The sequence below is a fragment of the Oncorhynchus mykiss genome, chromosome 23, assembly GCF_057628025.1.
Source record: "Oncorhynchus mykiss isolate SJ-2025 chromosome 23, ASM5762802v1, whole genome shotgun sequence".
In the NCBI taxonomy this organism is placed as follows: Eukaryota; Metazoa; Chordata; class Actinopteri; order Salmoniformes; family Salmonidae; genus Oncorhynchus; species Oncorhynchus mykiss.
In genome coordinates, this window is record NC_143044.1 from 40,510,887 (window position 1) to 40,526,227 (window position 15,341).

General features: G+C 43.4%; 2 protein-coding genes across 9 annotated transcripts in view; both read left to right on the forward strand.

Moving 5' to 3' along the window:
• Positions 1 to 15,069, forward strand: part of LOC110503021 (solute carrier family 38 member 10) — a 51,581-nt gene extending 36,512 nt beyond the window's left edge. For 3 of the 8 annotated variants that reach the window (XM_036960712.2, XM_090217472.1, XM_090217474.1), the window contains 4 exons: positions 258 to 677; positions 786 to 887; positions 11,441 to 11,578; positions 11,710 to 15,069. In XM_036960712.2, coding sequence (XP_036816607.2) covers positions 258 to 677; positions 786 to 887; positions 11,441 to 11,578; positions 11,710 to 12,392 — 1,343 coding nt within the window. In that variant the 3' untranslated portion in view covers positions 12,393 to 15,069. Of the gene's footprint in view, positions 1 to 257; positions 678 to 785; positions 1,742 to 11,440; positions 11,579 to 11,709 lie in introns of those variants that run through there. The other 5 variants (XM_036960713.2, XM_090217473.1, XM_090217476.1 and 2 more) reach the window with 2 other exon arrangements.
• Positions 12,414 to 15,069, forward strand: LOC149972601 (uncharacterized). The gene has a single exon (XM_090217480.1). The coding sequence runs from the start codon at positions 12,414 to 12,416 to the stop codon at positions 12,891 to 12,893; it is 480 nt and encodes a 159-aa protein (XP_090073606.1). The 3' UTR covers positions 12,894 to 15,069.
• Positions 15,070 to 15,341: the final 272 nt, after the last annotated feature.

A 15,341-nucleotide genomic window follows, 5' to 3' on the forward strand; every position in this document is an offset into this window, starting at 1 on the left:
CAGGGGGGAACCCTTTAGAACCAGGGGGGAACCCTTTAGAACCAGGGGGGAACCCTTTAGAACCAGGGGGAATGCTATAGAACCAGGGGGAACACTATAGAACCAGGGGGAACGCTATAGAACCAGGGGGAATCCACTAGACTAGAACATAGAAGAAAAGCAATCATCTATTAGTGATGGGTTGTTTGTCAGAATACTATTTACAGCAACACCTGAAACTCCATGTGTTATAGCTGTGTGTATTCCCCCTCCTCCAGGTGTGGCGGTACCTGACGGGGAGGCCCATCGGCACGAGCCGCCCATCCCCCATGATGAGGTCCAGATAGAGAAGAGGAAGAATGACGCAGAGCTGGAGGAGGAGAACCAACCTGCAGCGGGAGGAGAAGAGTCTGAGGGTCAGGGAGTGGCGGACCAGGAAGAGGTGAAGAATAAAGAGGGAGGAGAGGAGGAGGAGAAACTTTCTTTGTTGGTGAAAAAGGAGGAAGTGGAAGTGGGAGGAGCTGAGGTGCAGTCCAATGCGGTGCTGGAGAAGCCGGGGGCGGGGAAGAAACAGGAAGTCCCACCCCTAAAGCAAGTGGAGAAAATTGCCCCAATGAAAGAGGTGCTTGTTGGGAAGGATGTGGTGGCTGAGCAGGCGCTGGTTGATGCGGCCAAAGCCCCAGAGGTTGCTGGGAAACGTGAGTATGACTGGTCTTTATCCAGAACATTCAATCATTTCAGATGCTCTCGGTGATTTGATTGGCTGTAGATGTGTTGGACACCTGGCCTTTGACCATGTGGTTTAGGTGAGCCGGCGGCCCCAGTTGCTGAAGCAGTGGTTCCCGTGGCAGCAGAGGGGGCTGCTGTTCCAGAAGTTAAGGAGAGAGGAGTGGAGGATAAGATGGATGGTAAAGTAGTGGAAATTGCACTAAGGATAAGCAAGATTAAAGAAAGAAAAATAAGAGTAGGATTGAAGTACAGAACAAGCACCAGGGTTAACAGTTCACAGACAAGACAGACCAGACCAGGGTAGACAGACAGACAGACCAGACCAGGGTAGACAGACAGACCAGACCAGGGTAGACAGACAGACCAGACCAGGGTAGACAGACAGACCAGACCAGGGTAGACAGACAGACCAGACCAGGGTAGACAGACAGACCAGACCAGGGTAGACAGACAGACCAGACCAGGGTAGACAGACAGACCAGACCAGGGTAGACAGACAGACCAAGGCAGACAGACAGACAGACCACGGCAGACTGACAGACAGACCACGGCAGGGCAGACTGACTGACAGACCAGGGCAGGGCAGGGCAGACTGACAGACCAGGGCAGGGCAGGGCAGACTGACAGACCAGGGCAGGGCAGACTGACAGACAGACCAGGGCAGACTGACAGAGACCAGGGCAGACTGACAGACCAGGGCAGACTGACAGACCAGGGCAGGGCAGACTGACAGACCAGGGCAGGGCAGACTGACAGACCAGGGCAGGGCAGACTGACAGACCAGACCAGGGCAGACTGACAGAGACCAGGGCAGGGCAGACAGACAGACCAGGGCAGGGCAGACAGACCAGGGCAGACAGACCACGGCAGACAGACAGACAGACCAGGGCAGACAGACAGACAGACAGACTTGGGTTGATTCACTCAGGATACTCCACATCAGGTTTTTGGTTTCTCTCCTCTAACTCTTGTCTCTCTCCTTTCTTTTCCTGTATACTGGCTCCTGTCACAGTGATAAAAAAGCTGGTTGCAGGTATGAACTCATCCCTCGCCTTCTGTCGCTCTGTCGTTCTCTCTACTTGTTATGGAAGGTTTGGGAATCGCTTCCTTTTAGGTGGTTGTAGAACTTAACGGCTCTTTTCTGAATTGTGTAAGTTAGCTGGTATCAGCCTAAATCTGCTCTGCATGTATTTGGTGTTTTACATTGTACACAGAGGAGATTTTTGCATTCAGAGTCTAAATTTTGTGTTTTGTTCCATTTTGTGAATTCTTGGTTGGTGAGCGGATCCCATACCTCACAACCATAAAGGGCAATGGGTTCTATAACTGATTCAAGTATTTTTAGCCAGGTCCTAATTGGTTTGTCGAATGTTATTATGTTCCTTTTGATGGCGTAGAATTCCCTTCTTGCCTTGTATCTCAGATCGTTCACAGCTCTGTGGAAGTTACCTGTGGCGCTGATGTTTAGGCCGAGGTGTGTATAGTTTGTTGTGTGCTCTAGGGCAGGTATTCCCAAACTGGGGTACTACGTGCAATGCCGTCGGGGGTACGTCAAATAAAAATGTGATTCACATGTATTTTTTAAATAACATTTATATTTCAAAATGGGCCTATACATTTGGGTGAGTTTTTTTTTTCTCGCCCGAGTAGCTTCGTTTCACTGCCAAAAATAAAATGAAACCATCTAGTGTTCAGCTAAATAACATCACAATGTCAAATACAGGTAGCCTAGTCAAATTATTAACATCCAATCACATTACCCGTTACTCTCTTGCGGGAATTCCATTAACGGTCCGTATGTAGCCAAACGTAGCTGCTGCTCATTCCGTTTGCTCGACAATTGATAGATGTGTCCATAGAGACACATACCAGCTCTACTGGTAGTACTGCTACTACTATTAGGACATCATACTGCTACTACTACTAGGACATCATACTGCTACTACTACTAGGACATCATACTGCTACTACTAGTAGGACATCATACTGCTACTACTACTAGGACATCATACTGCTACTACTACTAGGACATCATACTGCTACTACCAGCAGTACTTCACTTGCACCTGTCGACGACACAAGTTGTTCTGCTTCCACGAGCAGATTCAATGCTAGCATCAGTAATTCTACATTTGTTGTTAGCCCAGCTAGCATGGACACTGAGGGTTGTGAATGTGATGCAGCCAAAGAGCTATTGCCCCCTTACCAGGGAAAGCACCGAACAACAGACAGGGACGTTGGACCATCGAAGAGGCGCAAATATGATGAGCTCTACATTGATTTGGGCTTCACTTATATTGGGAGTAGTGCCTTTCCTCAGCCACAGTGTGTTATATGTGCAAAGTACTATCTCACAACTCGATGAAACTTTCACTGTTGCGCAGACATTTAGAAACAAAACATGCCAATTTGAAAAATAAGCCACAGGAGTTATTTGAGCGAGAATTAAGACGACTTTCGAGAAGTAAGACGTGTAAAAGCAACAGATACCATTAATAAGAAGGGGCTAGAAGTCTCTTATATGGTGAGCTACTGAGTGGCTAGGACAGACAAGCCCCATACTATTGTGGAGGACTTAATTCTTCCTGCTACTGCGGATATGGCTGGGACAATGCTGGGGGAAAAGGCCCAAAAAATCTATACAGACAATATCTTCATCAAACAACACTGTTTCATGACGCTTCAGTGACGTGACAGGAGATGTTTTGAAACCATTACTGCTTCGCATACAAGCCAGTGAATTCTATGATGGCGCAAAAGAGAGAGATATAGTGGAGTGGTAATGCACATGCAAGCAGTTGCTCCCTATGCCACTTGGGTACAGTGCAGCATCCACCAAGAGGCTCTTGCTGCCATAGGAATGCCTGACCGTTTGAAAGACGTTTTGGACACTACAGTGAAAATGGTTAACTTTGTTAACGCAAGACCCCTGAACTCTCATGTATTTTCTGCACTATGCAATGATATGGGCAACGACCATGTAACGCTTTTACAACAAATAGAAGTGTGCTGATTATCAAGGGGCAAAGTATTGACAAGTTTAAAAAAAATTGAGAGACAAGTGTAAAGTTTTATTTACTGACAATAATTTTTACTTGACTGACTGCTAGCATGATGACGAGTTTTTCACACGACTGGATGGTTTTTTTCTCACCTGAATGACCTGAATCAAGGATTTAAAGGGACTCTCCGCAACTATAATCAGTGTGCGGGACAACATTGAGGCTATGATTAAGAAGTTGGAGCTCCTTTCTGTCTGCATCAACAAGGACAACACACAGATCTTTCCATCATTGTATCATATTTTGTGTGCAAATGAACTCAAGCTTACGGACAATGTCACATTTGATATAGCGAACCACCTGAGTGAGTTAGTTGCGTAATTACGCAGGTACTTTCCCAAAACAGATGACACCAACAACTAGATTTGTTAGCCCTTTCATGCCCTGCTTCCAGTCCACTTACTTATATCTGAAGAAGAGAGCCTCATCAAAATTGCAACAAGCGGTTCTGTGAGAACTGATTTTAATCAGAAGCCACTGACAGATTTCTGGATCGAGCTGCGCTCAGAGTATCCTGCCTTGGCAAATCGCGCTGTTAAGGCACTGATGCCCTATGCAACCATGTACCTACAGTTGAAGTCGGAAGTTTACATACACTTAAGTTGGAGTCATTAAAACTCGGTTTTCAACCACTCCACAAATTTCTTGTTAACAAACTATGGTTTTGGCAAGTCGGTTAGGATATCTACTTTGTGCATGGCACAAGTACTTTTCCCAACAATTGTTTACAGACAGATTATTTCACATATAATTCACTGTATCACAATTCCAGTGGGTCAGAAATTTACATACACTAAATTGACTGTGCCTTTAAACAGCTTGGAAAATTCCAGAAAATGATGTCATGCCTTTAGAAGCTTCTGTTAAGCTAATTGACATCATTTGAGTCAATTGGAGGTGTACCTGTGGATGTATTTCAAGGCCTACCTTCAAACTTTGTGCCTCTTTGCTTGACATCATGGGAAAATCAAAATAAATCAGCCAAGACCTCAGAAAAACAATTGTAGACCTCCACTATTCTAGTTCATCCTTAGAAGCAATTTCAAAACGCCTGTAGGTACCACGTTCATCTGTACAAACAATAGTACGCAAGTATAAACACCAAGAGACCACGCAGCAGTTATACCGCTCAGGAAGGAGATGCATTCTGTCTCCTAGAGATGAACGTACTTTGGTACGAAAGTGCAAATCAATCCCAGAAAAACAGCAAAGGACCTTGTGAAGATGCTGACGGAAACAGGTACAAAAGTATCTATATCCACAGTAAAACGAGTCCTATATCGACATAACCTGAAAGGCCGCTCAGCAAGGAAGAAGCCACTGCTCCAAACCCACCATAAAAAAGCCAGACTATGGTTTGCAACTGCACATGTGGACAAAGATCGTACTTTTTGGAGAAATGTCCTCTGGTCTGATGAAACAAAAATAGAACTGTTTGGCTATAATGACCATCGTTACTGTTTGGAGGAAAAAGGGGGTGGCTTGCAAGCCGAAGAACACCATCCCAACCGTGAAGCACGGGGGTGACAGCGTCATGTTGTGGGGGTGCTTTGCTGCAGGAGGGACTGGTGCACTAAACAAAATAGATGGCATCATGAGGTAGGAAAATTATGTGAATATTTTGAAGCAACATGTCAGGAAGTTAAAGCTTGGTCGCAAATGGGTCTTCCAAATGGACAATGACCCCAAGCATACTTCCACAGTTGTGGCAAAATGGCTTAAGGACAACAACGTCAAGGTATTGGAGTGGCCATCACAAAGCCCTGACCTCAATCCCATAGAAAATTTGTGGGCAGAACTGAAAAAGCCTGTGCGGGCAAGGAGGCCTACAAACCTAACTCAGTTACACCAGCTCTGTCAGGAGGAATGGGCCAATATTCACCCAACATATTGTGGGACGCTTGTGGAAGGCTACCCAAAACGTTTGACCCAAGTTAAACAATTTTGAGGAAATGCTACCATACTAATTGAGTGTATGTAAATTTATGACCCACTGGGAATGTGATGAAAGAAATAAAAGCTGAAATTAATCATTCTCTCTACTATTATTCTGACATTTCACATTTTTAAAATAAAGTGATGATATTAATTTTTACAACGATAAAATGTCAGGAATTATGAAAACTGAGTTTAAATGTATTTGGCTAAGGTGTATGTAAACTTCCGACTTCAACTGTAAGTGAGAGTGGATTCTCTGCCATCATTAGTAGAGGTCAACCGACTATGATTTTTCAACACCGATACCGATTATTGGAGGACAAAAAACCCTATACCGATTTAATCTACCGATTTTTATTTTATTTTTAAAAATATATATTTGTAATAATGACAATTACAACAATACTGAATTAACACTTATTTTAACTTAATGTAATGCATCAATAAAATCAATTTAGTCTCAAATAAATAATTAAACATGTTCAATTTGGTTTAAATAATGCAAAAACCAAGTGTTGGAGAAGAAAGTAAAAGTGCAATATGTGCCATGTAAAAAAGCTAACGTTTAAGTTCCTTGCTCAGAACATGAGAACATATGAAAGCTGGTGGTTCCTTTTAACATGAGTCTTTAATATGCCCAGGTAAGAAGTTTTAGGTTGTAGTTATTATAGAACTATTTCTCTCTATACCATTTGTATTTCATATACCTTTGACTATTGGATGTTCTAATAGGTACTTTAATATTGCTAGCCTAATCTCGGGAGTTGATAGGCTTGAAGTTATAAACAGTGCAATGCTTGAAGCACAGTGAAGAGCTGATGACAAATGCAGGAAAGTGCTGTTTGAATGAATGCTTACGAGCCTGCTGCTGCCTACCATCCCTCAGACTGCTCTGTCAAATCATAGACTTACTTATAATAACACACAGAAATACGAGCCTTGGGTCATTAATATGGTCAAATCCGGAAACTGTCATTTCGGAAACAAAACGTTTATTCTTTCAGTGAAATATGGAACCGTTCCGTATTTTATCTAACGGGTGGCATCCCTAAGTCTAAATATTGCTGTTACATTGCACAACCTTCAATGTTATGTCATAATTATGTACAATTCTGACAAATTAATTACGGTCTTTGTTAGTAAGAAATGGTCTTCACACAGTTCGCAACGAGTCAGGCGGCCCAAACTGCTGCATATACCCTGACTCTGCTTGCACAGAACGCAAGAGAAGTGACCCAATTTCCCTAGTTAAAAGAAATTCATGTTAGCAAGCAATTAACACCTCACACTAAATATGCAGGTTTAAAAATATATACAGTGGGGAGAACAAGTATTTGATACACTGCCGATTTTTGCAGGTTTTCCTACTTACAAAGCATGTAGAGTTCTGTAATTTTTATCATAGGTACACTTCAACTGTGAGAGACGGAATCTAAAAAAAAATCCAGAAAATCACATTGTATGATTTTTAAGTAATTAATTAGCATTTTATTGCATGACATAAGTATTTGATCACCTACCAACCAGTAAGAATTCCGGCTCTCACAGACCTGTTTGTTTTTCTTTAAGAAGCCCTCCTGTTCTCCACTCATTACGTGTATTAACTGCACCTGTTTGAACTCGTTACCTGTATAAAAGACACCTGTCCATACACTCAATCAAACAGACTCCAACCTCTCCACAATGGCCAAGACCAGAGAGCTGTGTAAGGATATCAGGGATAAAATTGTAGACCTGCACAAGGCTGGGTTGGGCTACAGGACAATAGGCAAGCAGCTTGGTGAGAAGGCAACAACTGTTGGTGTAATTATTAGAAAATGGAAGAAGTTCAAGATGACGGTCAATCACCCTTGGTCTGGGGCTCCATACAAGATCTCACCTCGTGGGGCATCAATGATCATGAGGAAAGTGAGGGATCAGCCCAGAAATACATGGCAGGACCTGGTCAATGACCTGAAGAGAGCTGGGACCACAGTCTCAAAGAAAACCATTAGTAACACACTACGCCGTCATGGATTAAAATCCTGCAGCGCACGCAAGGTCCCCCTGCTCAAGCCAGCGCATGTCCAGGCCCATCTGAAGTTTGCCAATGACCATCTGGATGATCCAGAGGAGGAATGGGAGAAGGTCATGTGGTCTGATGAGACAAAAATTGAGCTTTTTGGTCTAAACTCCACTCGCTGTATTAGGAGGAAGAAGAATGATGAGTACAACCCCAAGAACACAATCGTGGAGCATGGAGGTGGAAACAACATTCTTTGGGGATGCTTTTCTGCAAAGGGGACAGGATGACTGCACCGTATTGAGGGGAGGATGGATAGGGCCATATATCGCGAGATCTTGGCCAACAACCTCCTTCCCTCAGTGAGAGCATTGAAGATGGGTCGTGGCTGGGTCTTCCAGCATGACAACGACCCGAAACACACAGCCAGGGGAACTAAGGAGTGGCTCCGTAAGAATCATCTCAAGGTCCTGGAGAGGCTTAGCCAGTCTCCAGACCTGAACCCAATAGAACATATTTGGAGGGAGCTGAAAGTCCGTATTGCCCAGCGACAGCCCCGAAACCTGAAGGATCTGGAGAAGGTCTGTATGGAGGAGTGGGCCAAAATCCCTGCTGCAGTGTGTGCAAACCTGGTCAAGAACTACAGGAAATGTGTGATCTCTGTAATTGAAAACAAAAGTTTCTGTACCAAATATTAAGTTCTGCTTTTCTGATGTATCAAATACTTATGTCATGCAATAAAATGCTAATTAATTACTTAAAAATCATACAATGTGATTTTCTGGATTTTTCTTTTAGATTCCGTCTCACAGTTGAAGTGTACCTATGATAAAAATTACAGACCTCTACATGCTTTGTAAGTAGGAAAACCTGCAGAATCGGCAGTGTATCAAATACTTGTTCTCCCCACTGTACTTGTGTATTGATTTTAAGAAAGGCATTGATGTTTATGGTTAGGTACATTGGTGCAACGACAGTGCTTTTTTCGTGAATGCGCTCTTTAAATCATCACCTGTTTGTCGAAGTAGGCTGTGATTCAATGAGAAATTAACAGGCACCGCATCGATTATATGAAACGCAGGACAAGCTAGATAAACTAGTAATATCATCAACCATGTGTAGTTAACTAGTGATTATGTTAAGATTAATTGTTTTTTTTATAAGATATGTTTAATGCCAGCTAGCACCTTACCTTGGCTCCTTGCTGCACTTGCATAACAGGTCAGTCAGCCTGCCACGCAGTCTCCTCGTGGAGTGCAATGCAATCGGCCATAATCGGTGTGCAGATTACCGATTTGTTATGAAATGAAATCAGCCCTATTAATCAGTCGACCTCTAATCGACCTCTAATCACTAGCATGAAAACTAAATACAGGCACAGACTGTGTGTGGAAAATGATATAAGATTGAGACTCTCTCCCATACAACCCAACATTGCAGAGTTATGTGCATCCTTTCGAGCACATCCTTGTCATTAACCTGTGGTGAGTTATTCACAATTTTTGATGAACAATTTAAGGTTTTATATGTAAGATTGCTAAATAAAGAGCAAAATTATTGATTATTATTATTTGGGCCCTAGTCCTATAAGAGCTCTCTGTCACTTCTCACAAGCTGGGTTCTGACAACACCTCACACTCATTCTTATGTTTAATAATCCGCCACAGGAAAGGAAGACAAAGAGTTACCTCTCCCGGAGAGGATAAATTCATTAGAGTTAACTGCACCTCAGATTACAGCCCAAATAAACATCTCAACATCATCTGTTCAGAGGAGACTGCGTGAATCAGGCCTTCATGGTTGAATTGCTTCAAAGAAACCACTACTAAAGGGCACCAATAATAAGAAGAGACTTGCTTGGGCCAAGAAACACGAGAAATGGACATGAGACCGGTGGAAATCTGTCCTTTGATCTGATCCAACATTCGTGTCTTTGAGACGTAGAGTAGGTGATTGGATGATCTCCGCATGTGTGGTTCCCACCGTGAAGCATGGAGGAGGAGTTGTGATGGTTTGGGGGGTGCTTTGCTCGTGACACTGTCTGATTTATTTAGAATTGAAGGCACACTTAACCAGCATGGCTACCACAGCATTCTGCAGTGATATGTCACCCCATCTGGTTTGCGCTTAGTGGGACTATAATTTGTTTTTCAACAAGACAATGACCCAAAATGCACCTCCAGGCTATGTAAGGGCTATTTGATCAAGAAGGAGAGTGATGGAGTGCTGCATCAGATGACCTGGCCTCCACAATCACCCGATTTCAACCCAAATTGATATGGTTTGGGATAAGTTGGACCGCAGAGTGAAGGAAAAACAGCCAACAAGTACTCAGCATATGTGGGAACTCCTTCAAGACTATTAGAAAAGCATTCCTCATGAAGCTGGTTGAGAGAATGCCAAGTGTGTGCAAAGCTGTTGTCATGGAAACTTTGAAGAATCTCAAATCTCAAAAATATTTGGATTTGTTTAACATGTTTTTGGTTACTATATGATTCCATGTGTTATTTCATAGTTTTGATGTCTTCACTATTATTATATAATGTAGAAAATAGTCAAAATAAAGAAAAACCCTTGATTGAGTAGGTGTGTCTAAACTTTTGACTGGTACTGTACATCCCTGTCTCACCCCACAGCCCTGTGGAAAGAAATGTGTTTTTTTGCCCATTTTAAGCGCGCAATGTTGTATTTTTCTCCCTCAACACCACTTTCCATCAATTTGAATAGCAGACCCTCATGCCAAATTGTGTTAAGCTTTTTTTAAATCAAGAAAGCATGGGAAGACTTTGCATTCGTTTTGGTTTGTTTGTCAATTAGGGTGTGCAGGGTGAATACGTGGTCTGTTATTTGGTAAAAAGCCAATTTGACAATTTCTCAGTACTTTGTTTTCACTGAGGAAATGTCTTCTGTTGATGATGCAGGAGATTTCCCCAAGTTTGCTGTTGACGCATATCCCACGGAAGTTATTGGGGTCAAGTTTGTCTCCACTTTCATGGATTGGGGTGATATGTCCTTGGTTCCAAATATTGCGGAAGTTGCAAGAGCTGAGGATGATGTTACAAAGTTTAATTATAGCCAATTGGAATTTGTAGTTTGTATATTTTATCATTTCATTGAGGATATCATCAACACCACAGACCTTTTGGGGTTGGAGGGTTTGTATTTTGTCCTGTAGTTCAATAAATGTAATTGGAGAATCTGGTAGTCTTTAATAGTTGATTCTAAGATTTGTATTTGATCATGTATATGTTTTTGCTATTTGTTCTTTGTTATAGAGACAAAAGGATTGGAGTAGTGGTTTATCCATACATCTCTGTTTTGGATAGATAACTCATGTTTGTTTAGCGTGTTCAAAGTGTTTCTCTCACTCCCTGTATTCACATCGTCACTCACCTTTCTAATTCTGTGTCCCCCTAACCCAAATGTCCATAACCCTCAAGTTCTAAATCACCTCACCCCCTCTCACACAGGACCCCCCCACACACCTTGTCCAAACTGTTGTTGTTTGTAGCAACCATACCCAACATTCATTTGACTGAGTTATCCCTTCGCTAGCCCCCCCCACCCTTAAACACATCCCTATACTGTTTGTCTGGATAAATCGAATACCCTTTCTCCCTCCAATACCTCCAAATATATGATTTGTGAATGGTATATTCAACCCAACCCACTTGTAATTGACTCCCCCTGTGTGTGTTTGGTGTGTTGTAACCCTGTCTCCCCCACATAGAGGGTCAGTTGGACCATGCTGCTTTGCTGCAGGTTATAAAGGAGCAGCAGGAGCAGCAGAAGAGGCTGTTGGACCAGCAGGAGAAACTACTGGCTGTCATACAGGAACAACACCAGGAGATGCACCCCAGAAAGACCGGTACAGACGCACAGCGTGTGCACACTCATACGTGTTCTGTCTTTATATTGTGATGTGTATCTAAGTGTTGAGTAATTCAACTGTTTGGTTATTAAAAGGGAAAGTAAATAACGATCTTTGTAATACGACAGATGGAGCTCCAGAGGCCAATGCAGAGAAGGGGGTCCAGGAGGAGGGGGGCGCATCCAAACCCAAAGACCCAGCTCAAGGTGGTCCTGCCCTGGCCTCAGACACCATGGAGCCTGGGGAGCCCGCTGGAGCGCCACAGGCCGGAGGGGCCGAGCCTCACATCCAGCCCCACAATGAGGTCCTCCCTGTGGAGAAGAGTGCAGAAGAGCAGGTCTTCAAAGTGGTTGCCTCTGTTATCGCCAAACAAGAAGTACTTCTGGAGGTCCCTAAACGGCCCGTTTTGGCTGAGGCAGCAATCGTGGCAGGGGCAGAGGTGGAGGCCCCTAAGGAGGGGGACCTTGGGGCTAGGGGAGTACCGCTGGGTCAGAAGGTGACAGAGGGGATTAAGGTAGAACCAGCCCAGCCGCCACCTGCCAAAGGTGAGGACGGGGTAGTTAAAGGAGGGGTGGAGGTAGTGGACAAGGTGAAGGAGAGGATAGAGAAAGCGAGACTGGAGGAAGTGAGGATTGATAGAGCGGTGCAGGGGAGGGTGGAGGAGGAACGGTTGGATAGGGAGAGGAGGGAGAAACTGTTGAGAGAGCAGGAGATCGAAAAATCCAGAGTAGAGAAGGAGGGAATAGAGAATGAGAGGCTGGAAAAGGAGCGAGCAGAGAGGCAGAGAGCGGAGCGAGAGAGGATCCAGTGAGAGAAGACAGAGAGAGAGGTGATGGAGAGAGCGGAGAAGGAGAAAAAGGACCAGGAGCAGAAGGAGAAATTGGCACAGCTGGAGAGCGCCATCAAGGCCCGGGAGGAGCAGGCTTTGGCTGCAGCTGGGCCAGGACCTGTCGGGCCAGGACCTGTCAAACCAGGATTAGGAGAAGGACTAGGGGCTGTGAAGAAGAGTGGACGGGACCTGAAGGAGAGGGCGACCGTCCAGTCAGACTCCAGCGATGTTGTTGAAGAGAAGACCCACAAAGGCCAGGTCCAGGAGAAGGCCAGGGACCAAGGAGACATGGACCTGAGAAGGAGGAGGAGAGCTCTGGGGGTAGGGGAGGCTGGGGGTTCCAGGAGGGGTGTGCCGGGGCTGGAGCCCTTCTTGGACATGAGGGGGTGGGATCTCCATGCAGCCCTGGAGGCACCGCTACTCGGGGCACAGGTACACACACGCCAGATAAAACAGACCTCTGAGCTTGAGAGAGACGAGTAACTGGGAGTGGGTAACGGTATACACTCACATGAATACGGTATAACATACACTCACGGACAGTTGGGTTGGACTGTGCAAGTCCTTTTTATTTACACAAACACTCGCATAGAGTTGGTTGGAATGTGCACACCCTATTCTCTCTCTCTCTCACACACACACACACGTACAGTTGGTCATTATACACGCGTTCATACTATTCACAACACACATTCTTTCACTCCCACACACAGTCATGTACCATGGATCACACTCTGCCTTACCACCTGTCTTCATAATACCTGACCAGTACAGGAGGATTGTGAGTGTGTGAGGTGCATTGATTGTTATAGGGAACATTCTGGCTGTGTTTACACAGGTGACCCAATTCTGAGCTTTTTACCAATTATTGGCAAAAGATCTGATTGGTCAAAATACCATTTATTGGCTGAAGATCAGCATTGGGCTGCCTGTGTGTCTTCATTTGACCCTAGTCTGTGTTCTTCTACCAAATAGGAATGTTTTTTTTTTAGCATGCTCCTTCCATGATTCCAGAAGACATTGCAGATATAGTGATGATAAAGATATTGTAGCAATGATCAAATATATTGTAGACTATTCTATAATAATATGCTGTATTATGCTGCCATAAATCTATTTAAAATATATTTGTATGTAAATATTAACTTATTTTAGTTTTTTTTTATTAAGAAGCTCAATGCTCTACTGTAATGTATGTTAAGCTATGCAATACCACATGCCAAGTTTCCTTCTGTCCTGTGTGTGTGAGAGAGCAATGCACCACCTATCCGGCTTTCCAATGGCTGCGTTTCACTTTAAATCCCTTGATACTTCTAGATGATGTGGAGTTTTCGTTTTGGCTCTGTAGAGATTACTTGTGGTTGTTTTTGTTACTGTAGTGCTTTTGTTAAGCCCTTTGAAATGTATGTTAGTTATTGTGAGCTGTAAATAGTGTATATGTTATTTTCTGAACGTAGTTAAATGTTCTCATGCTGCTTTTTTTTTTACATAATATTTTTGGAAAACATTCATTGTACATTTAGTTAAGGATAAATCGGTTAGCTTCCTTGCTTACATTTTCCTCTCGATTTTAAACCAGACTTCCATTTTGATGAGTACAAACTGCTACTGTAGTGTTGTATAGTGTAGCCTTATTTCTACACTGACTGGTCAAAACATTAAGAACACCTTCCTAATATTGAGTTGCAACAACCCCCCCCCCCTTTTGTCCTCACAACAGCCTCGACTCTACAAGGTGTCAAAAGCGCCCCAGAGGGATGCTTCCCACAGTTGTAAAGTTGGCTTGGATGTCCTTTGGGTGGTGGGCCATTCTTGATACACACAGGAAACTGTTGAGTGTGAAAAACCCAGCAGTATAGGAGTTCTTGACACACTCAAACCGGTGCGGCTGGCACCTACTACCATACCCCATTCACCCTCTGAATGGCACACATACATGTCTCAAGGCTTAAAAATCCTTCTTTAACCTGTCTCATCTACACTGATTGAAGTGGATTTAACAAGTGACATCAATAAGGGGTCATAGCATTCACCTGGTCAGTCTGTCATGGAAAAAGCAGGTGTCCATAATGTTTTGTACACTCAGTGTAATGTACAATTCCCAAACGTTTTACCCACAAAGGAGTTCTGAATCCATAACTCTGGTTCTACATTCCATGTTCTGGTTCTATTCTCCACAACTTAAAGTAATGTGGTTATTTTGTTTAGTCATATCCTGTGTGTGTGTGTGTGTGTGTGCCACTGCTTTGTGCCTTTTATTGTAACTTGCAGTGAAATGAGTGGGCCAAAGTGAGTAACTGTATTGAGATGTAAATGTAAGTTTCCTTAGCCCTGTCTGAATTTGTCCTATGAAGTGGCTTCTCTAGCAGTGACAATGTAAGGCAAAATACTGGAATACTTGTAGAGGTGGTTTATTTATGGAATTTAATTGTCATCTCTCTGTTTTTGTAGCATTTGAAACAGTGGCTTTGACTTCTACAATGGTGCACTGTGCTGTAACTACTATAAGGACAGAGAATGAAATGGACTCCACAGAGAGAGGACATCAATAGTGGCTTCAGAACTGCTCATGACTTCTTTAGAATAAGAGTTTATTTTTCTGTAAAGCTTTCAACTCATTGTATTTTTTGAAAATGTGCAAAATATTCAGTTGTCAAAATGTGTGTTGTGTACATGAACAAAAGCGACCCCATACACATGTATTTACATAACAATATTCCATTTAGCAGACGCTTTTATCCAAATTGACTTGAGTCATCCTTTTACGTATCAGTGACCCCAGGACACAAACCCACAATCCTGCCGTTGCAAGCGCCATGCTCTACCAGCTGAGCCATAAAGGACATTATATTATAAAGAAACAGTCCTACAAGTCTTCGGTAGTGGGCTCCATGTTAGTACACAGCATTAATGCATTAAAGCATTATTGAA

What these genes read in the sequence shown, in the direction of transcription:
- LOC149972601 (XM_090217480.1), top strand. Translation starts at nt 12,414, where the DNA reads ATGGAGAGAGCGGAGAAGGAGAAAAAGGACCAGGAGCAGAAGGAGAAA.